We start from the raw sequence: 21856 nt of genomic DNA on the forward strand, positions 1-21856 counted from the left end.
TCGTGAATTAAATTAAATCTGAAACTAAGATTTTTTTTCCAACCCAAAACTTGTATTCTACGATAAAAAAAAATGGTAAAGATGTAAGTGTTGTGCTATTTATTTTAGTGAAATAAATTAAATTTAAGACTTAGATTTTATTTATTTTGATCTTAGAGTTAAAAATAATTTGATTCTCATCTTAAAAGTTGTTTTACCTAAATTTATAATTTGATTCCCAAGCTTTGAAAAGTTAAACCCCATTGTTTTTATAATATTCCAAGGGTTATTGATAAATGGCGGTGGAAGGGCAAACTTAAAAAATTGTCAAATATCTTTAATTTATATTTTTAAAAATAGGAAGTAAATAAATAATACACATGTGATTTCTTAAATCTGCTTGTAGAGTTAAAATTTTTATTTATTTAAAATTTGCTTAAGATTCTAAATTTTAGCAACTCTTCGTGTAATATAAACTTAATTTGATTTAGGTCAGATATATTATAATTATTAGTTATATTAGATTTTATAATAATTAAAATTTTGTTATAATTATTCAAATATATTATTTGTAATTGTAATAATATTTTTATTAAAACGAAAGAGATTTAAATATCTTCCCCTATTGTTTCATCATTGACATTTGAAGTTGGAACCTTTACGACATCGAAGGAGTGGAGATTCATCAGCATTTGGACTTAATGGATCATTTAAAGTACTAAAACATGATTAAGTTTCATGTATTTCCCGTAACATCATTTTTTTTCTCTTATCAATTCAAACAAACCCAGGAGAAACAACTGCTATTATCCATAATAAAATCTAGACATATTTTTTTTTCTTTTTTAAAATACAGTAATTCAAAAAATGAAATCCACAAAAGAGACAAACAATTGAGACAAAAGAGATTGATAAAAAAGGAGGAGGCATTGACCCCTTCCTCGGTCATCGAACACTCATTTATCACATGAGGTTAAAATCTATTAAGGCACTGAATTTTTACAAAAATAAAAAAATTAGCACACACCTTGGTTTGTGTGAAACAATGCATTCAACTGGATTGGGTTTGAGGAAATATTAATATGGGTAGGGTGGAATGGTAAAAAATTTGAATGAAATTACCATCAAACATGAAAAATATAGTAAGACTTGGTTAGGTTGATGTGAAACAAAAAAATGAAGTGGTTGAAGAGGGCAGTTTAAAAAACTTATCTCAATCTGGCATTAACATTATTTGTTTCTAAAAGAAAACAATGTCAATAATTGCAAGAAGAACATAAATAGGATGGTAATAAAAATTATGGGTATAAAGAGAAGAGTAAACCAAGCAAAACTCTTGGTCCAAATTGAATGCATTGGTTTCTAAAAAAGATTATGAATATTTATAAGTGGATAGCACAAATTAGTTACGGCATCACATCAATGAAGGGGTTTGGTCCCCCCACACGCTCACACGAAACCCAACTGGACCCTAGCCCTTCCTTTCACGTCTCCCAATGCACACTCACGCCGTTAACTTTGACGGTTCATCTCAGTCAACTAAATCACTATTTGAAGTGGAGGGTTGTTTTGACTTCTAAATGGAGAAATATTATTTTAGTAATTACACAGTAAAACTATTGTAATCTTATTACGGGTTTTCAGACTGTGTTAACGTTTGGGGGGGATGTGTCTTTGTCAAGAGTGGGGGAGAGAGGAGTGAAGTGGGTTTTGTCTGTATTCCATAAGGGGTGCGAATGTTGGAAGCTAAGGAAGCAAAGCAAAACGCATGGCTGAAAATAGCGGCACCGCTACACCATAATATCTGTCAACTTTTCTTTTATATATTAGCAACAAACACAACTGGTTTTTGGCTTGAGATGCGTGAAGAGAAGAAAGAACAAAGGGGACTGATTTGCAGTTTCCTGTAACTTTATTTTTTTATTTTTTTTTTGGCTTGTTAAAAAGAGTGAAAGTAGTAGGTTAGGGGAGAGTTTAAGGTTTGTCTTGTCTTGTTCTGTTTTTCTTTTTAGATGGGAAATGTGACATTTTGAAGACATGGATACCAGAAATAATGCTTTTGTAGGTACAGAGAAAGGGTTGGGAAGAACAGATGAGGAATGTGATGTTGGGTTAGGTTTGATGATGATGCAACAAGTTGAGGAGTCTTGTCCAAATAAGAGTTTCATGGCAATGCTTCCTCCTCATAATCATAATCACCTTTCATCATCATCATCATCATCATCATCATCTTCTTCTTCTTGTTATGTTGAAGGGTTTGATGGAGGAGCTAGTGGTGGTGGGCCCCTTGTTTGTAACACAAGCAATCAGGAACCATGCAGGGGCGATATATACGATGTTGTCGGTGCTGCTTCTGCTTCTGCTTCTGTTTCTTCTGCTGCAGCTGCAGTTGTGTTAAAGTCTCTGCACCATCACTCTTTTTCCGCTGACCCTCCTTTTCCCCACCATTTCTCTGGTACAAAAAAAAAAAACTCTTCTTTGTTCTTTCTTCGTCCATTTTTTTTGTTTTTCTAATTCTGTTTTATGAAGTAATTAAAAAGAGTATAACTTAATGCATGGTGTTCAAAATTTAATGAAAGTAGGAGAAATGGCAGCAGCGCCTGTGAATGCTAGAGTTCCTTTCACAGCAGCTCAGTGGCAAGAGCTGGAAAGACAGACCATGATTTACAAGTACATGATGGCTTCTGTCCCTGTCCCTGCTGAACTCCTTATCCCCCTCACCAAAAACCCTTCAAATGGTAAATCTTTTTGTTCTTTTTTCTTCTTCTTTGTTTAGATTTTTCTTTGCATTAATCATATATTTTTGTTGATATAGTAGCGATAAAGGGTTCTTTGGAATTGGGGTTTTCGAGCAATAGCTCGGATCCGGAGCCATGGAGGTGCAGAAGAACAGATGGGAAGAAATGGAGGTGCTCGAGAGACGTGGCGCCTGACCAAAAATACTGTGAGCGTCACTCTCATAAGAGCCGTCCCCGTTCAAGAAAGCCTGTGGAATTGCCAAACCACTCCAATATCAACATCAACAACAATGATCACAAATCACAAACACTTCACAACATGGCATCTGATGGCACCACCAACCAACCTCATCAAAACCCACATTTTACAAACCACCACGACCCTCATTTCTTCACATCTTCATTTGATCAATCCAGGTAAGCTCTGACCATTTAATAAATGCATGATGTGGATTTTGTTGTCTTATAATGTTTTGGCCCGTGAAGGTGCTTGGAATGGTTCATGAAAGGGGAAACCACCGTTCCTTTTGCTTCTAACCCCGAGTGGCAGCGGACGAATTATGGGGTCAATTTACAAGCTCAGCATCATCTAAACGAGCAATTCACCCCCAGTTTAGCCTCTTTGGAAGGCTCCTTGAACCTAAACCAAACACATTCACAAGAAACAAGAGCCTTCATCGATGCATGGTCAATAGCAGAAAGAGAAGTGGTCGAAATGGAAGGAATTGGGAGCTGCAAACGCCCTGTTTCTTCAAACGAGAAGCTACCACTGTCATCACTTACATTATCAATGTCGGGTGGTGGGAACGAAAACAATCAAGAAGAAGACGACGAGAACAGTCATCACGAGATGCGTGGTACCTTGTCATGGATGGGTTCATCGCCTGGTGGACCACTGGCTGAAGCATTGTGCCTTGGCATCGCAACTAGTCAAACCACAAGTACAAGTAGCTGTAGCAAGAGCACATGAGACATGGTGGACGGCGGCTGGTTGGTAGCTAAAATTTTCTTCAACCTTGTGGATAAAAAAAAAAACAAAAAAAACAAAAAAAAAACCTTTTTTGCTATATTGGACGAAAGGGTTTTCTTTCTTTGAATGTTAGTGTTAAAATGAATGGTTTTCCATTTGGGTTTTTGGAGCTAAGCCCAAAGGCCTAAGCTTTCTGGAATGGGTGAATTCCCTTTGTTTCTTTTTCTTTTTGGAAAAAAGGGGGGTATGCATGCTTTGGTCTCTTACATCTCATAGCTCATTAATATCAGTGATTTTGAATTGCAGTGTAAGAATGTGAGTAGATTTGTTTAATTTTTCCATTAAAAATCAATGATTCTATCATTTATCATCATTAGAAGCTTACAGAAGGAACATGTTAACTATCTATCACTTGTCTTTTCTTATCACATTTAGTAAGTAGAGTACTATTTATGAATAAGGAATCCATTAATTATCATCCATAAATGTTTTTCCTATGTCATGGGTGTCAGAATGAAATTTTGCTTCATTTTAACCTTTTTCTTAAGAAGAAGAAAAAGATAAACTTTTCATCAATCAAGTCATAAATCAAGTTGGCTAATTGGTGTTATTACTAGGATTGTATTCCTGTTAATAACCATTCCTTTTTCCTACCATTCACCATTCCTTTTTCCTACCATTCATCAATGTAATGTAATTGTTTATATATAAAATTTCTAAATCTAAATTCCATCTCTTTATTTAACAAAATAATTTGATTTTTGTATTTTATGTGAAATCGATCTAGTTGGTATTTACATCAACTTAGAATTGTTTTCTTTTTCATGTTTAACAGTATCATTCAATTGAAATATCTACAAAGTTTTAAAATCGAATTTTGATAAATTAAAGACATTAACTTCTTTATTTTCATAAAAGTGAAGCGGTTAAATTTCAAGTTGATTAAGTCTTTAACTTAATTGGAATTGTTACTATTACAATAAATAGGAGGATGTAGATATGAATATACTTAAAACACATTTTTTCCTCCAAATTAATGTTGATACAAACGCACTTAAACCCTTCACCCTCGTTTTGAAAAAAAAAACTACTAATAATATTAAGTTGAATTTGTTGACATCAGATCTCAAATTTAAATATAGAGAATCTCTTCCATTTATCTCTTAAAAAAAATTAGAACACAAAAACTAATCGCATCACAAAGTTAACTTTCGACAGAAACGAGGGTTTGTAATTGTTCATAAAGAATCCGTTATTTTTTAAGTAATTTGTTGTGATTATTATGTTAGGAATTGTTTAAAAAAAACTAAAAAATTAATGCTAAACATTTTTAAAAAATTATGACTTAGTTTTTAATGATTTATCATAATTTAATTCATTAAAAAATTATCCAACCTTAAAAAGGGCAAAAAAGGTAAAACCTTTTCAAGAAAAGGATGGAAATTTTTTATCCACAAAAACAGGGTTTTTGCATTTGGGCTTATCATGATTAGATGTTGGGAACAGAAAACAAAGGCATACAACTATTGGGCCAAATCTCATCTCAGAGTCTGAGATCATAAATTTTGTTAAATTCCATACAAAACATACCACCTTTCTAAGCCCAAATGATGCATTTTCAGATAAAAATAATGTGCTAAGAATGAAAACCATACATGAATAATCTCCTTCATCTCAACCACCTTAGATCAGTAGTAGAACATGGAGAAATTTCACCCCCAAAACTTTCAGTATAATAAGATGAGTAAAGTGATTCTTTCTCCATCCCATAATGACCCTCAAATGCACTCTTGAAACTAGGGCTTCTCAAATTCTGGCTAAAGCTACTACACCCAATGCCAACAACATGATTTTCAGGTGCTGGATACGATAGTCTCTTCTTCACTAATGATCCACCTCGTTCCCTCTCTGGTGTCGATGGTCTTTGTCTCGGTGTACTCTGCGATCTTGCCTTAGCCTTCGCAGACTCTGTGGCTGCCATATAATTCGGCACCGTCGTGGCAGTTCCATTTACATACCGAGACATTCCGTTTGTGGTGCAATACGTGGAAGCTAAGCTAGGTGTGTTTGCTGCAGAGGTGTAGCATTTCTCTTCTTTCAAGCACCGAGGGCTAGCTGAACGTACTTGTAAAGGCTTTGTCTTGCAAGGGGAAGGTGTGGGTGGGAATTGGTTCAGAAAGAAACTATGAGGTCTTCTGATTGTTGGTGAAGAGTAGGATTGTAGCTTGTAACTATCTATTTCCACTGTTTTTATGGAGTCTCTTTTATCAGTTGATACCCGGTTGTTGTTATCCCATTGCTTTGTAGCCATCCACCGGTCAAGCCATTTTGTTCTTTCTTCAACCTCCTTTTCATCTTCAGCTGATGGGTTTCTTCTAGATCTCCATATCTTCAACATGTGTTTAAAATTATTAGTTCATAATTAAACATGCACTGGTACAAACATGAAATAGTAATAATAATTAAAAAAAGAACCTGGTTAGAGAAAGCATAAGCAAGTGCCTTTTCACGTTTCAATGCAGCTTCCTTCTTGGTTAGCAACAATGCTTCGATCTCTTCACTAGTTTGTGGTCTATCGTCCCATTCATCTGTTGTACAGCTCATGTCTCGGGACTGTAGCATAAAATAACCAATAAATAAAAAAAGAGAAAAAAAAAGTTGATTAAGACTTAGTTACAGCTACTTACCATGGACTTCCTCCTACGAATATCTTGAAGATATCTAGTCTCCCACAATGCATTGGTTTCATCAAACATAGACTTTCTTCTGTACCCTTCATGTGAAAGCCTTGCACGTTGTTGATCTAGCACTCGGTCTTGTACTCTAAGCAAAGATTGCATGCATTTTAGTGCCAACTTTGCTTGCCTTCTGACATTGTGTCCTCTCACTAATGCTTGAAGCTTCACTAACCCTTTCAGTGCCCGCAATGCTCTCCTTGCCTTAACAATCACAAAAAAAGTTGTTAGATTGAGACCCGACAGTTTGTAGCAGATAATGACTAATTTAATAATTAACTTCACTCACTAGGTAACCTCTGAAAGCTGTTTGAATGACAATAGCAGCATAGTGATAGTGTTCTCTAACATTGGCATAATTGGAAGGTCTAGAACTAAGCCTAACGATCTCAACAGCCGCTTGTGCTGTTGCCACAGCAGCTTCAGCAGCTGCAACGGCAATTGCGTGCCGTTGTTCTGCAAAATCCAATGCTGTTTCTGCTGCATTGTTCGCAGGTGGTGCAGCAGTACTTGTCGATGTTGTTGGTGTTGGTGTCTTTGCTTCACACTGTTGGACATGATTGATATTACTATTGCCCCTTCTAAACAGCCATCTTCTTTTCTCCCTCTTCTGCACAACCCCAAAAAAAGCCATGCACCCACCACCAACTCAATTAAATAAATTATACTACAAAAAATAAATTTAAGAGAATGATGAAGTTTTTAATTACTATATACTACGTACCTTTTCATCCTCTTCCTGATGCCCACATTCTTCTCTCCTTCTGCTACTCTTTTTCCCATAATCTTTACCTGGAGACCTAAAGGCCTTTTTCACCATTGACAACCACGAGGTAGCAGTGTTCTTTCCCATGGTCAGGTCCAAGAAGGAGGAGAAAATGAAAGGGTATAGATAATTAAGAAGATGGGTATTTGTCCCAATCGATTCCTTCACAGATCATGAATATATTAAGTAAAGGAGAAAGCAAGAGAGAGAAGAAGAAGAGAAGATGATATTCATTTGTTGCAGAATCTAACAAGGTGGTACGACCTCCAATATATCTGCTAAGCGGTAGGTGTTTTCTAGTGGCATTGGGAGGAAAAAAAAAAAGAACTGATGGGGGGTGGGGGGGAAGTGTCAGATACTTTTGTCACAAATAACACTGTAAGATACTATCATATTATATGATAGAAGATGACATGAGAAAGGAGAGACTGGAGTGTTTTAATGTTGTTTTTGTTACATAAGAATCCAAAGTCACTTTGAAAATTGTTAAACCCTTTTCGATTGATGGGAGAGAGTGTGTGTATATTATTTGGGTTTCAAAAACCAAACTGACAAAATCTCATTGGCTTCACGTGTTTATCAGCAGCAAAAAAGACCAGTGATTCATTAGAAAATATCAAGTGTTTTTTGTTTGTTTTTTTTAGTGTATAAAAATTCCTCGAAGACCACCAAAAAAACCACCCTTTTAAGTACCAACTTGAACAAAGGGAATCCCCTCTTTGAATGAGTTGGCTTCATCTCCATGGTGGACTGGTCAAACTTGGATTTTCCTGTCTAGTTTCCCGAATCGTTTCTTGTCTGAAAATAAACTAATGAATTTCATTTCTTTCTTTCTTTTTTTTTGATTGGGGGGATTTTGTTTGGCCATGCATGAAAGAGTAAACTCATAATTGACGTTGGAGATTTTATGTAAGTTAAAAAAAAGTTGGTAATTTCCACTAGTAATTTTGTTCGCTTGTTTGTAAGAAGAAGAGGAAGGGGGGCCATGGTTTGTGATTAAAGGCTGTGGGTGGTGCAGTTGGGCGAGGTCTAGTCTCAAATCTAAAGTCCCCACTTGATATTTGTTTTGGCGGTGCCCTTAAATGTACTTAGAGTTGATGAGTTGAGTCACAATTATTGTCACATGCTTCGCTCAACTCCCGGGAATGGCAGTCAGGACAGCACTCATTTAGATGGGGGAGGCATTAAATCCTTCAATTTTTATATTCTACTTGAAGTAACGGTTAAATTGATAGTGGACGAATTCCCATATTATCAAAATTATCCTTCTTCAACCAATTATTTGTACTAATATTATATGTATTTATATATTTTTGTTGTTATATCATGAATTTGGCTTAAAAAAAGTTAATTTGCAAATTTCCATGTACTGTGACTTTAAAAAATATTTATTTTCTTTTTAAGGTTATTAATTATTTCAAAATCCATGACTCTTATTTTCAATAACGTCATTTACAAAATTTGATAATATAATGTAATTTACTATTACACTAAACGTTTATTAGTGAATATATAGAATATAAGTTTTTTATAAAAATATTAGTTTTAGTTTAGTGTTGGAGACGTAACGTAAGGTAATCAATATTGCATCGGTGGATGCACCGTTTTTCTACTGAAATTGGTGCATATTAGTATTAATTTATTTCGGTGTACTGTTTTAAATTTAATGATATTTTTTTTAAAAATTATTTAATACATGTAGATGAACATATTTACAAACATTAATTGAATGATATTAAATAAATTTTAAATATAAAATATTCATGCATAAGCTGATGCACAATGTTCTAATAAAAAGTTTTTATCATTTATTACCATTTAGGTTAAAAGTTATAAATTTATAATTTTCAATATTATTCATGCACCAATTGTGTATAATGTTTTGACCGATGCAACTGACATTGGATGGAACAGGCCAATGCAATTAGTACAAACCGAAATTTTAACTGGTGCAAAAAAGAAGGTTGGTTTCAATGCTTTATTACTAAAATAGGGCACACTAACTAGAACCGATATGAAACCAACTATAAAAATAAGATTAAAGCTCATTTGAAGTCCACGTACACTGAAACTAAAGCGTATCGATGATTTCGGCCTTTAGCCTATTAAAATGCCCCACTCACCCAACTCATTACAAATTTTGCGAAATTTTAAGGCTGTAATGATAAAATACATTATACTTTTAAGATAAAAACTTGAATTTAAATTTTAGAAAATATTATTGAGAGAAACAATCACAAACCTAGAAAAATTAATTTATATAGATTAAAATCGTATATGAAATCTTTCTATCACTCGTAAATTGAGTATGGAATTTTAAGTAATTAATGAAAAATAACTCTTTGCAAGATTATAAATTTATATATATTTGGGTTAATATGTAAATTTGTCACTATAATTTAAGTAAAAATTGAAATTTATCACCATATTTCATTTTGATTGGTATTTGTTATTCAATTTTAATTTAAAATAATAAAAACAATAAGTTAATTAATATACTATTAAAGTTAAGCAAACTGCTTAACTTATTTTTTATGATATATGTATTTCTATTTTTCATGTTTTTATTTCATTGAATAGAAATTCTAATTTATTTTATTAAAATTTAATATTATAAGTAAAATTATTGTTAATTGTTACAATAAAATATTTAAAACAATTATTTTATTAAATTATATTTTCAAATCATCAAAATTAATATTGAGTGGTGGAAAGTTGATGACAAATTTTAATAAAATTCAAAGGCTTGTAGTAAATTTTTTTCACATGAGAGTTGGATGGTAAATTTACTTATATTTTTCAAAACATCAATGAAAATAACAAATTTCAGTATTCACCTATAATATGATGGTAAATTTGCACTTTTAACCCTATGTATTTTGATACATTATTAAAGTATTTAGAAAGTTTTCCTTCTCCATTAAAAAGGCTATCTATTGAGGGAAGCACACTGAATATGTCCAAAAAATATACAAAGATAAATACAGTGGACCGACAAAATCCAAGCCTAGCCCAAAGAAAACCACAAGCTCATGAAATGGGAAAGAACATCCAAACCAACGTGGGTTTAGAGTCGCTGCCAACTGTCGCCAAAATTAGGGGCGAGCCGAACATTTTACAGTGGCCAATTTTGAGTTGTACTAAACAGAAAATTTACCTTGAATATTATAAATTTTAAGGATTTAAAAGACAATTTTCCTAAATCAAGCGGGGATTAAGCCCCTACCTGTCCCCTAACTGGGTGTGCCCTTTCACAAAGAAAGCCATTTCCACGACAAAACCTCAAAAGTTGACATCACAGTTCCGTTATGTCCCTCCGATGACGCAGCAGGTAGTAGGGTTAGTCCGAAATGTTAAAAGTTATCAATGTGACGTCAAACTTTATATGGTGGTTAAGTGATAAAAAATAGATTGTTTTAATATGTTATGGACAATTACGGAAAAATCAAATGATTTTATTTAATTGTAAACTATTATAAAATGTTATATGAAAAATGGTAAAATTGAAGTAATTTATTATTATTATTCTTTTAACAGATTTAATAAATATATTAAATTATGGTACATCATGTAGGTGAAAATTTACGTAACAAGTGTATTTATAAAAAAAATGTTAAAAATAAATAAGGTTTTTTTTTCTTGTACATAAATAAGATTTTGGTTAAAAGGGTAAAAATTAGGGTAAAATATATCATTGTCATTAAATCTGAGCAGCTCTTCACGATGTTAAAAAATACAGAAATTATATATATAATAAGAGTAATTACATGTTATTATTTACTATCATAAAAGATTAGCCAAAATTAAAAGTGATATAATTTGATTAAAGTTTATTAGGTTTTAATTATTAAACATAGTACGGGTCAAATATATCTAGATACTCTAGTAATTAATTTTTAATTAGTGATAGACTGATTAGAAATTATGGTTAATGTGCAAACATTATATATATTAGGGTTATAGTCCCCGAATTACACACACGTAACTTTTCTAATATCCTGCATTTAGAAAAAGAGAGAGTAACTTTCTCTGAATTACTTAGGTGCTAATTTGGAAGATCAAAATCATAAGATTTAAAGATTTCAAGAAATTGATAGATTCAAGTACGCTTCTACATTTAGTTTTGATATTGGTGATCTGATATGATAGATTGTGGTTTGTTAAGTTTTATATTAGATCTTATTTTACAGTTTTAACACATGATCTTTATTTGAGTACAAGTTATGTGAATATATAAATCGTAAGATTTTCCTTGTTGGAAAAAAAAATTGGTCACAGTTAGTGCTTTAATGCAGTACTTAAGAATGGTCGCAACAAGTAAAAACACAGACCTCTAAAAACTGGCGAAGCTGTCTCGTATACAGATTTGAGTCATTCCTAAAATGATTGGCATGCGGTGAGGAGAAAAATCGTATAAATAAATTTTCATAATTAGATTTAATGGTGGTTTAATTGAGTTCATAAGATACTTCAATAAAATTTCATATAATAAAATAAATGTATAATCTTACATTCCATCAACCAAACACGTTAATCTTACATTCCAGCCAAATGAACAAAACCATGTAATCTCACATTCCACTCGTAATTTTATATTCCTATAATCCAATTACAAAACGTAATTTAAGATTTGACGAACCAAACACTTTTCACGATAACCCATCAAGTATATTTTCTAAATTTTATATGAATTAAAATGATAAAAAAAACCTTATAATAATGTTTATTATCTTATAAAACTCAACTGAGTCGACAACCAATTCAATTAAAAAATGTCGTAGATATAAATACATGAGTGTAGTTTTGTATGGAGTTGGAGTTGCTTAGTTATAACTAGGTAGTATAAGTATTACACTTTATTTGAGCCGGTGAAGATATTCAATCACATTTGTTGGAGCCAATGATTGCAAATACTGCCTTTTGGTTTTCTACTTTTCCAGTTTTAGATTTTAAGATTTAAATTTTATAAATAACTGTACGAATAAATAAAACCAAAATCGATAAATATGTGTTGTATAATAATGAAAATGCTCATTTGAATTTTGTTTTTAGCGTGTTGTATTTACTACTTCATTAATTACTACCATAAATTCTCAGGAGATAAATAAAAAGTTTGGGCAAAGAAATTGGCTTTTCCAATTGAAGGATTGCAGATAAGCAATCAATGTCGATTCATGAAGTCAAAGAACTCCCTAAATTTAAACTTCTTTTGGGGACCCTCTCTTTATAATTTTGTCTAATCATTTTAGCATTACTTGCTCACACTTAAATTCCATCGGTTTTAATTGGGTTAATCAATTATTTGTCCCTCAACTTGCACCCAATTATTACTTTCGTATTTAAACTATTCTTTTATTAGTTTAATACTTGAAGTTTTTAAACGTAACTACTGTTAAAAAAAAAAATTAGATGTCAAGCACGTTATCCCAATTGTTACTGCCATTATAAAAAAAATTAAAAAAAAATTGACTGCTCCACGTTACCCAATTTTCTTTTTTTTTTTTCCCTTAAAATAAATGAAAAAGAAAACAGGAAAATTGTAAAACTTTTCTAAAATTTTAAAAAACATAAAAAATTTAACACCTTGAATGTTTTCTATTTTTTAAAATTTTTATTTTTACAATAAAATTTTTAAAAAAGCAAAAAAGAAAAAAAATTACAAAGATTATAAAAAGAGCTCTAAAAATTATCTTTTACACAATATGTATATGGTTCTTTCAAGGTTTGTCAAAACTCAAGAATTAAATTAAAATTGTACAAAATATTTTGGGGTTTAACTTTACAGATTGTTTATGTTCGTTTTTCAATCACTTTTGGTCCCGTATCATAAGTTTTCATGTAAATGAATTTGTAGTTGTCATAATTTTCTTCAATTAACCTTATTCATTTGAGGTTTGAGTCCATTTTGAGTTTAATTTATTTAAATGTAAATACTTTTGAATTTGATTGCCGTTAGATTTTTTTTATTTGATTCATAAATATGAGTTGATTACAAATACAAATTTTTAGAGCTAAAATATAATGTTGAGATTATTTCCCTTTTGAATTGCATTTAGCATTTACTTATAAGCTAAATCTGAAATTGATTTAAACAAACTCTCAAGTTCAATTATATATAAGAATAGTAAATAACAGTAAATTTACTATTATTTACTTTATAGAATTAAGATCATAGCTATTTTTTTTAAAAAAATAAGTATCAAGCTTTGAGTAATTGTCTTTATGAAAAGATAAATTTAAAAAAAATTAAAAATAAAAATTTCCAGGTTAATAAACATACTCTACACATATGCATATTTATACTATTTTGTGTTTTTTTCTATATTTTTAATATTTTTTCTTTTTGAAATTTCAATTTTTTTAATATTTTATGTTTTCTAAAAAGATAAATTTTTTTAATTAGAGAAAATTATTATAATTTTTCTTGATTTTTAATTTTTTTTAGATTTTTCAAGTTTTTTTTTGCTATTTTCTTGAAATTTTCCCTTTTCTTTTTGCACTTATTTTAGAAAAAAAAACAGAAAATTGAGTTATGCGGTGTACTCCTACGTGCCACGTCATCTTTTTTATAAAGCAGTAACGATTAGAGTAACATGCCTGACGTTTAGAAATTTCATGTATCAAACTGATAAAGAAAATTATTTAAATACCAAAGTAATAATTGAGCGCAAGGTTTGAGGAAAATAGTACGTTAACCCATTTTAATTTATTGGTGATGAAAATTTGGAAAATAAATATTGTAAAAACCTAATGATTAGTGGGTAAAAGTATAATGAAGGTCTTTGTATTAGGAGTCTAATTGCATTTTGTCTCTTTATTAAAAAAGGAACAAGTTAATGTTAAATTAATAAGCAAATTAGTCATTCTATTAAAAATTGGCCCATGTATGTTAGTATGAGATATACGTGGCATGCCAAGTGTAAATGTCTAATTATTTCGTTAATCACAGTAGTTTTTAACAGTAAAAATAATAGTAAAAATTTCAACAGAACTAAATAATTTGATCTCTAATATAACATACGGGGACTAATTTTTCATTTATTGAATAAATAAAATAAAATACCATTCAACTCGTCATACAAGGACCTTTATAATACTTTTACCATAACTGATCTATTGGATATTATTTCACATAGTTTCTTTTCTCTAATATACAACTAATTAAGGAAATATACATTCATTTAAAGAAAATCGCAAAGAATATAACACAAGTAGCGTATGTATTTATTAGTAAGGAAAAAGGGTATACCATTTATGTCATTAAAAACCATTTAAAGTTGCCATTTATAGTGAAAAGATGGAGCAGCAAACTAATGATAATTGTAATGCAAATGCTCCTAAATGATTTCGTAATAATTGTTGTAAAGCCCAAAATCTGCCCGGGCCCATACCAGCAAAATAAACCCAAAAATTACAAGCCCAAATGCCCAATATTAATAAAAACCCTAGAGGCCCGAATGGCCCAAAACTACACCAACTTTCAAACACAAAAGAAACTCCAGCCGCATGTTTGTTGCTGCCACCTCCTGCGCACGCCCACCGCCACTGCTCGCCTATCACCGGCCACCCATGCGTCTGACGCCTTCTGACACCTGCAAACAGAGAGCCACATGTAACCAACAAAGCAGAAAACAACAGACGAACGATCCGAATAAAAATATAAAAAGTTGTAATCCGGCTATAAAGGCCAAAGCTTATCACTGTTTTGAGAGGAGGATTTTTGATATTTCAAAGGAGGGGAAAACAGATTGTATTTGGATGAGGGATTTGAGGGGAAACGGATTGTATTTTGAAATGGGGGGATTTTTTTTTGGAGATTTCAAAAGAGAAAAACGATTGTAAATAGGGGTTTTTCCTTTTTTGAATACAAAGAAAAAACACTGTAATACGGGCAGATCCAAAAAATCAAAAAAGCAAAATAGAAAGAAAAGGTTTCGTTTTAATCTTTTGTCTCTTCATTTTCTTGTTTTTCTTTTCATTTTTCTATAAATCTATTTTAAATAAAAATATGAAAATAAAAGGGAGAAGAAAGAAAAACTTACCTGAATCGCCTCACGGTCACGTCGCCGGAGTCTCCTTCTCCATCGGCGAAACCGAGCCCAAAAGAGAATAAAGGGAAAACCTTCTTCTTCCAATTGTAGGATAAGGATGCCTGGCTTTCAATTGAGGGATAAAGAATGGGGGTTAGGATTTGTTTTGATTTTTGTAGAAAATGACAGATGGCCATTCAAGTGATTTTTTATTATTATTTATTTTTAGTCTTAATAACTAGAGAAACGGCGTCACAACCCCCAGGATAAGCATATTTCTGCTTTTGGGATAAATTATGCAAATGGTCATTCCACTCTTTTGATCTGCTTCGATTGGCCCCTCTTTTTGTCCCTTCTTTTTCTTTTAATTTTGGCTCAGAACTCTACTGGTATCCCATTTTAGTCCCGCATAAAACATGGCATTTAAGAGCATAGGGATATTTTCCCTTTCAAACCCTCTGTTTCACTTGCGAGTTACAGTTTGGTCCCCTGCTTCATTATATTTTTTTCTCGTTCTTTAAATTCCTTTAAACTTTTAGTCAAGCCTTGTTATTTTATCTATTTGTCCATTTATTTACTTATTTGATTATTTATTCATTATTCTTTTATTTTATTTGTTTAAACATTTACTTTCTTATTCATATATTGTCATTTTATTTTTATTACGCACGTGTATACATATATATTTTTTTCATATTTAATATTTTTCATTTCACTTTATTTTAATATTTTATTAATTTTATGTTTATTTCTTTTATATTCCAATGTTATTATTATTATTATTATTTTTATTTTTATTAGTTTATGCTTTGTTATATACTTATATATTTATAATATGTATATATACGTACTTATACATACTTAAATATATTTTTCATATTTCATAATTCTTATATACTTACATATATTTATGCATATTTTACATCATATACATACTTATATATTCTTTATATTCTTAAAAATGCTTTTTGTATATTTCACATATTTTATAATTCACATACATATATTTTTATATTATCACGATTTGTAAATATATATACACACATTTACATTTTTATTTTTATACTTACCGATTTTATATATATGTATATATTTATCTATGTTTTCATATTCTGTAATTTATATGCATTTCTTATTTTATGGCTTTAAATTATACATGCATATATATTTTTACATTATTGTATTTATCGTCATCATTGTTATTTGGTGTTTGTTTATTTATCCATTACACTTGTGCTTTTTCTAAAATGTTAGTTCTATTTATTTATTTGTATGCTTTGTTGATGTAATCGTCTCGTCATTTCATTTTGCCTATTGTATTGTTGTTATTCACTTTACTTTGCTCACATTGTCGTATTCGTTATTGTTTTGTCAAGCATTAATACCAAGCATCAAAAGGAAAATTTTTCTAAATAAGGCAATATTTCGCATTTGGAAAATCGAGAAAACGTGCCCTAACGTGCTGGGTTTCGATTTCTCGTTCGACTAAATAGCCAAATATCCTCTTAAAGCTTCAAAGCATGGTTTCATTAAACTATAAGATGATCTTGGTTTCGATGGTTTAGAGTATCGTGTCCTAACGTGCTGGATATGATATTCCTTCGGAACAAGAGAATCTTATATTCCAATTCACGTTATCAGAATTTCTTTCAAGGATCGTATTTTTTTAAAAAACTCTTCAAATTTCCAATTTTCGACACTAAGACACTAATTAATCAACTAGGTACCAATTTTGGGCGTATCGAGAGTGCTAATCCTTCCTCGTGCGTAACCGACTCCCGAACTCATTTTTCTGAATTTCGTAGACCAAAATCGTTGTTTTAATAAAATTAAATCATTTACTAAAAAAACAACCACTTTTTGAGGTGACCCGATCACACCTCATCAAAAAGGATTGGTGGCGACTCCCGTTTTCATTCTTTTTTTAAATCCAAGTCGACCCCGTTTTCATCCAAAAAAATGGTGTCAACAGCTTGGCGACTCCGCTGGGGACAGTAAGAGAGTCAAGCCACGTGTTGATTATTTCTTGTCTTTTTATTGAAAGTGGAAAATTCGATTTAAATTTACGATCCTCTCATTGCATCTTTTTATTTTGAGTTATATTTTTTTTATCATGTTCTGTATTTTGTTTTATACCTCTGCACATTGCATTGCATGACCGCTGGTCATACCCTTTTAAGTGGGAGTGAGAGACTACGCCTTCGTGAGGTTTTCACCTCCGCATGGGATAGTGAATCGCTTCCGGGATACATCCGTACCTATGTCTTCGTGAGATTTTCATCTCCGCATGGCTATAGGGAAATGTATTCCCCTGAACTGAACTCGGTCCATATGAGCCTATAATGGGTAAGGATCGAGGAATCTGCTAGTTCAGGTACCCTTACTTTAGAATCAAACCACATATAGCGAGCCGTAAGAACCCACCGAGATAGAGTTATTCTAAACCCTAGTGCTTACCGAATAGATGCTTTATTTATTATTGTTTACTTTAAATCCTAGCGCTGATTTGTTTTGTTTGTGATTGCATGGCATTTTCATTTCAAAAGAGGTGTCGATTCACGTTCAGTATAATAGAAAGCTTATCATGGAAAAGAGGTTTCTTGATAAAGTAGAAGACAATGCAGCTGTACGAGTGTGGGCTGAGACGATGTGGAAAGAGAAAGGCGATAGTCTTGTAGAAGGGTACGTATCAGAGTTATGGGACTTCACCCGTATCAGCGTAATCCAAAATGATCTTCGAGAAATGAAGGAAATATGGGATCAATGGGACGATGGGACCAAGCAGATGTTTTACTGTGACTATGGGGACTTGCCTTACTTACTTGGTGTCAAAGTGGACAAGCATTTATTCCGAGCCCTAGCCCAGTTTTGGAATCCTGCTTACAGTTGTTTCACTTTTGGAAAAGTGGATTTGGTGCCCACCGTGGAAGAATATACGACCTTGCTTCGATGTCCAAAGATTCAAATTGACAAGGCCTATTCTAGAGCTGCTAGTGTCCCGACATTATTAAAAAATTGATGAGCATTACAGGGATGAGCGAACAGTGGGTCGCTGCCCGAATCCAACAGAAAGGAGACAGTAAATGCATTCCTTGGAAAAGCTTGCGAGATTTAGTATTAGCACATCCTGATGTGAAGAAAAGAGTGGATGTCTTCGCTCTAAGTATCTATGGATTGGTAATTTTCCCTAGAGCTTTAGGGCACATAGATGAGGCCGTCTCTGATTTATTCGATCGGCTTAGTAAGGGAGTCACGCCCATCCCGGCAATCTTAGCAGAAACCTTCAGATCTCTAAGCGCATGTCGAAGAGCAGGGGAGGGAAGGTTCATCGGATGCGCACAGCTACTATTGGTGTGGTTCCATAGTCACTTTTGGAAGGTGGAAAATGTCTCTTATCGAGTCTTCTCAGAAGGTTATTCCCCATTGAAGGAACAAGTTGCTATACCAAGACGAGACGACATCACGGAAGAGAAGTGGATGACGATTCTCCAAAATCTTCAAGAGGATGACGTTGAATGGAAAGCTCCTTGGATGGTACCCGACGAGATCCTGTATCGATGTGGTGATTTCGACTGGGTCCCTTTACTCGGAATTTGGGGAGCTATCGGTTATGCCCCTTTACTCGTATTAAGATAATATAGATCGAGACAGTTCATACCAGTAACACAAGGGTTGGCTCAATGTGAGTTTTCTTATAAGGATGAAAACTACAAGAGAAAAACTCGAGAAATATCTAACGCTTGGAAACAGGTTCACCGAATGAAAAGATTTACTGTAGGAGCGATGACAACTCCCGAATATTATGGGTGGTGGAGTAAAAGAGTCAATGACAACATCCCTAAGCCGAGGGAAGATTGTGTTCAGTCTATAGAGGAGCATCTACAAGTAGCTCCGTCAGAATTAGAGATCATCAAACGAGACTTTGAGAAAAGAAATTCTGAGTTGGAAAAGAGGATAGAACAGCTAGAAGAAGAAAGAATGCATTTGGGATTAGACATCGATATCCACAAGCTAGAAGCCGAGAAATTAAGGAAGAGAAAGAACAAGGCTGAAGAGGATTTGGATAGTCTAAAAACAGATTACAAGAAGCTGCGATTGTCAATAAGAACTGTCGGTTTGGGTAAAACGTCAGAGCAGTGGCGACAAGAGATCAATGAGGAAAAGAATAGGGCCGATCAGTGGGAAAAGAAATTTCAAGATGCTCGAGCTCGAGAAAACGCTTTGGAAAGGAGTTTGTTAGAGTGCCGAAACGAGAAGGCAAGATTAAAGGCTAAGGTGGCAGAGCTAGAAAAGTCACTTCACTCGTACCGTAGTCGCAACTCTATGATCGAGTTAGAGCGAGCTTAAATAAGATCGAAGAACTGAAAGGAAAGATAGGGGAGCTTGAGGACGCATTACACAATTCTGAGCTACGAATGGAGCTTATTGAGAGGAGTAATGATCAATGGCAAGAGCAATTCCATCATTCTCAAAGTCAGGTTAGAGATAGAGATTACGTTATGGGCGAAGCTGTGACTCAAGTGCGGGAAGTGGCTGATCATCTGCAAATATTAGCAGTTCAGGCCGATGTATTGAGTTTAAAATATGAGTCAGAATCGAGCCGAGGTCGAGATTTAGCTTGGCTTCTTAGGAAGGTTAAGGCTTTGGGTATAAAGGCGAAGCCATATATGTAATTTATTTTATGTAAAGAAATTTGCTTTCTAGTTGAGTTTTCTAATGAAATTGAATTCGAATCAATGCCTCTTTTTGCATTCATCTCATACATTTGCATTACATCATATGCAGTAAGTTTCATAAAATGACCCTAATAAAATTAAATTATGATAGTTACCCTAGAAACCAACAAAAATCTAATCAAATATCACTACGGTACTCGTCGCCAAACAAAAGCAATGGATCAGAGGTTGGAAAGATTGGAACAGTTGCAACGAGAGATGCAAGATCAGATGCATGAACGACTGGAAAAAATCCAGCAGGACATGTTAGAATCCCAGAACACTGTGATGAACCAATTAAAGCAGTTATTGGCTGGAGGAAATAACAAAGGAAAAGACCCCAACTAACATCCAAGCACAACCAGAGGTGTACCCACAGAGGGTACCGGTTACCATTAGACCTCAATATCTGACTGGTGCCTCGGTACCATTGCATTTTCAAATGAGCTCGGGTTCTAATCCCGGGGATAATCCCACTAATCCTGTGGTCCCGGACCTCGATGACGTGGCAGAAACAGAAAAACAAGAATGAACTTGCCAAAACAACTAGAGGACCGATGTAGATGGTTAGAGGAAAAATTTAGAGTCATGGAGAACATCGACTATCATCGCGGGGTTGACGTCAAGGATCTGAGTTTGGTCCCTGATTTAGTACTCCCACCTAAGTTCAAAATGCCGGAATTCGAAAAATATAATGGGACTAGTTGTCCTGAAGCTCATATAACTATGTTCTGTCGAAGAATGACAGGATACGTCAACAATGATCAGCTGTTAATCCACTGTTTCCAGGACAGTTTGATCGGATCTGCAGCCAAATGGTACAACCAACTGAGTCGTGCTAAAGTTAGTTCATGGAGAGACTTGGCGCAAGCTTTTATGAAGCAATATAGTCATGTAACGGATATAACACCCGATCGAATTACGTTACAAAACATGGAAAAAAAGCCTAGCGAGAATTTCAGGCAGTACGCCCAACGATGGAGAGAAGTGGCAACACAAGTCCAGCCACCCCTTTTGGAAAAAGAGGTCACCATGTTGTTTATCAACACTTTGAAAGCCCCGTTCATCAACCACATGTTGGGGAGTGCTACCAAGAGCTTCTCGGATATGGTAATGTCCGGTGAAATGATTGAGAACGCGGTAAGGAGCGGTAAGATTGACACGGGGGAAAACTTTAAAAGACCAGCCCCAAGGAAAAAAGAGGGCGAAGTAAACAACGTAAGCACATATAGCAAGAGCCATTCAAAACCGATTACTGTTGGCCCTCCAAAATAATAACCACTAGTCACCAAGCCCCCTCAAGGCAGGAACCCAACACAAGGCCCAACACAAGGACTAACACAGAGAGACTTCAATTCACGCCCATTCCAATAACATACGGGGAACTGTATCAGAAGTTATTTGATGCACACATAGTATCTCCATTTTATCTCGAGCCCATGCAACCTCCATATCCCAAATGGTATGACACGAATGCCCAATGTGAATACCATGCAGGGATACCAGGACATTCAATTGAGAACTGCACTGGGTTTAAAAAGGCGGTGGAAAGGTTCATTAAGATGGGGATTGTGAAGTTTGACAACCCATTAGGACCCAACGTAGCAGCGAATCCGTTACCCAACCATGCTGATAAAGGGGTAAACGCAATAATCGAAGGTGAGAAAAAGAGAATCAAAACCGACATTGCAGAGATAAAACCCCATTGAGTTGGGTCTGGAAACAAATGATAGAAGGAGGTCTCATCAAACAAGATTCAAAAGAAAAGCCCGAAGGAACAAAGACGTACTGCGAGTTTCATGCTGGAGAAGACCATGACATTCAAAACTGCACTGAATTCAAGGCCATGGTGCAAAATCTGATGAACAACAAAGAGCTAGAATTTTATGAAGAGATCAAATGACTTGAAAATGGAGAAGTTTA

The 21856-nt window shown here is 33.6% G+C and overlaps 2 protein-coding genes across 6 annotated transcripts; one reads left to right on the forward strand and one right to left on the reverse strand.

The window, feature by feature from the left end:
- The first annotated feature begins 1643 nt into the window (after positions 1-1643).
- Positions 1644-3998, forward strand: LOC107943523 (growth-regulating factor 8). Of its 5 annotated transcripts, XR_001696023.2 has the most exons (5): positions 1644-2434; positions 2559-2717; positions 2795-3134; positions 3204-3740; positions 3776-3998. XR_001696023.2 is itself a non-coding variant. In XM_016877269.2 (4 exons), exons 1-4 carry the CDS (start codon positions 2017-2019, stop codon positions 3685-3687), a joined length of 1401 nt encoding a protein of 466 aa, XP_016732758.1. In that variant the 5' UTR covers positions 1644-2016; the 3' UTR covers positions 3688-3998. The 5 variants fall into 5 exon arrangements, 4 of the variants coding, with proteins under 4 accessions (XP_016732758.1, XP_016732760.1, XP_016732759.1 ...); XM_016877269.2 differs by having other exon boundaries at positions 3204-3998; XM_016877271.2 differs by having other exon boundaries at positions 2798-3134; positions 3204-3998.
- Positions 3999-5213: 1215 nt separating this feature from the next.
- Positions 5214-7845, reverse strand: LOC107943520 (protein IQ-DOMAIN 1). The gene is made up of 5 exons (XM_016877267.2): positions 7147-7845; positions 6712-7032; positions 6375-6626; positions 6163-6300; positions 5214-6076 (listed from the first exon to the last, which is right to left on the reverse strand). The coding sequence occupies exons 1-5, from the start codon at positions 7273-7275 to the stop codon at positions 5357-5359; spliced, it is 1560 nt and encodes a 519-aa protein (XP_016732756.1). The 5' UTR covers positions 7276-7845; the 3' UTR covers positions 5214-5356.
- Positions 7846-21856: the final 14011 nt, after the last annotated feature.

Source organism: Gossypium hirsutum, chromosome A12 (assembly GCF_007990345.1).
Source record: "Gossypium hirsutum isolate 1008001.06 chromosome A12, Gossypium_hirsutum_v2.1, whole genome shotgun sequence".
Classification (NCBI taxonomy): domain Eukaryota; kingdom Viridiplantae; phylum Streptophyta; class Magnoliopsida; order Malvales; family Malvaceae; genus Gossypium; species Gossypium hirsutum.

Bases quoted from the DNA above. Each gene is read 5' to 3' on its own strand.
- LOC107943523 (XM_016877269.2), top strand. From the start codon at position 2,017: ATGGATACCAGAAATAATGCTTTTGTAGGTACAGAGAAAGGGTTGGGA. The intron at 2,435-2,558 runs GTACAAAAAAAA...ATTTAATGAAAG, and splicing joins TTTTCCCCACCATTTCTCTG to TAGGAGAAATGGCAGCAGCG. The intron at 3,135-3,203 runs GTAAGCTCTGAC...TGGCCCGTGAAG, and splicing joins TCTTCATTTGATCAATCCAG to GTGCTTGGAATGGTTCATGA.
- LOC107943520 (XM_016877267.2), bottom strand. From the start codon at position 7,275: ATGGGAAAGAACACTGCTACCTCGTGGTTGTCAATGGTGAAAAAGGCC. The intron at 6,627-6,711 runs GTGAGTGAAGTT...GTGATTGTTAAG, and splicing joins CAGCTTTCAGAGGTTACCTA to GCAAGGAGAGCATTGCGGGC. The intron at 6,077-6,162 runs GTTCTTTTTTTA...CACATGTTGAAG, and splicing joins CTTATGCTTTCTCTAACCAG to ATATGGAGATCTAGAAGAAA.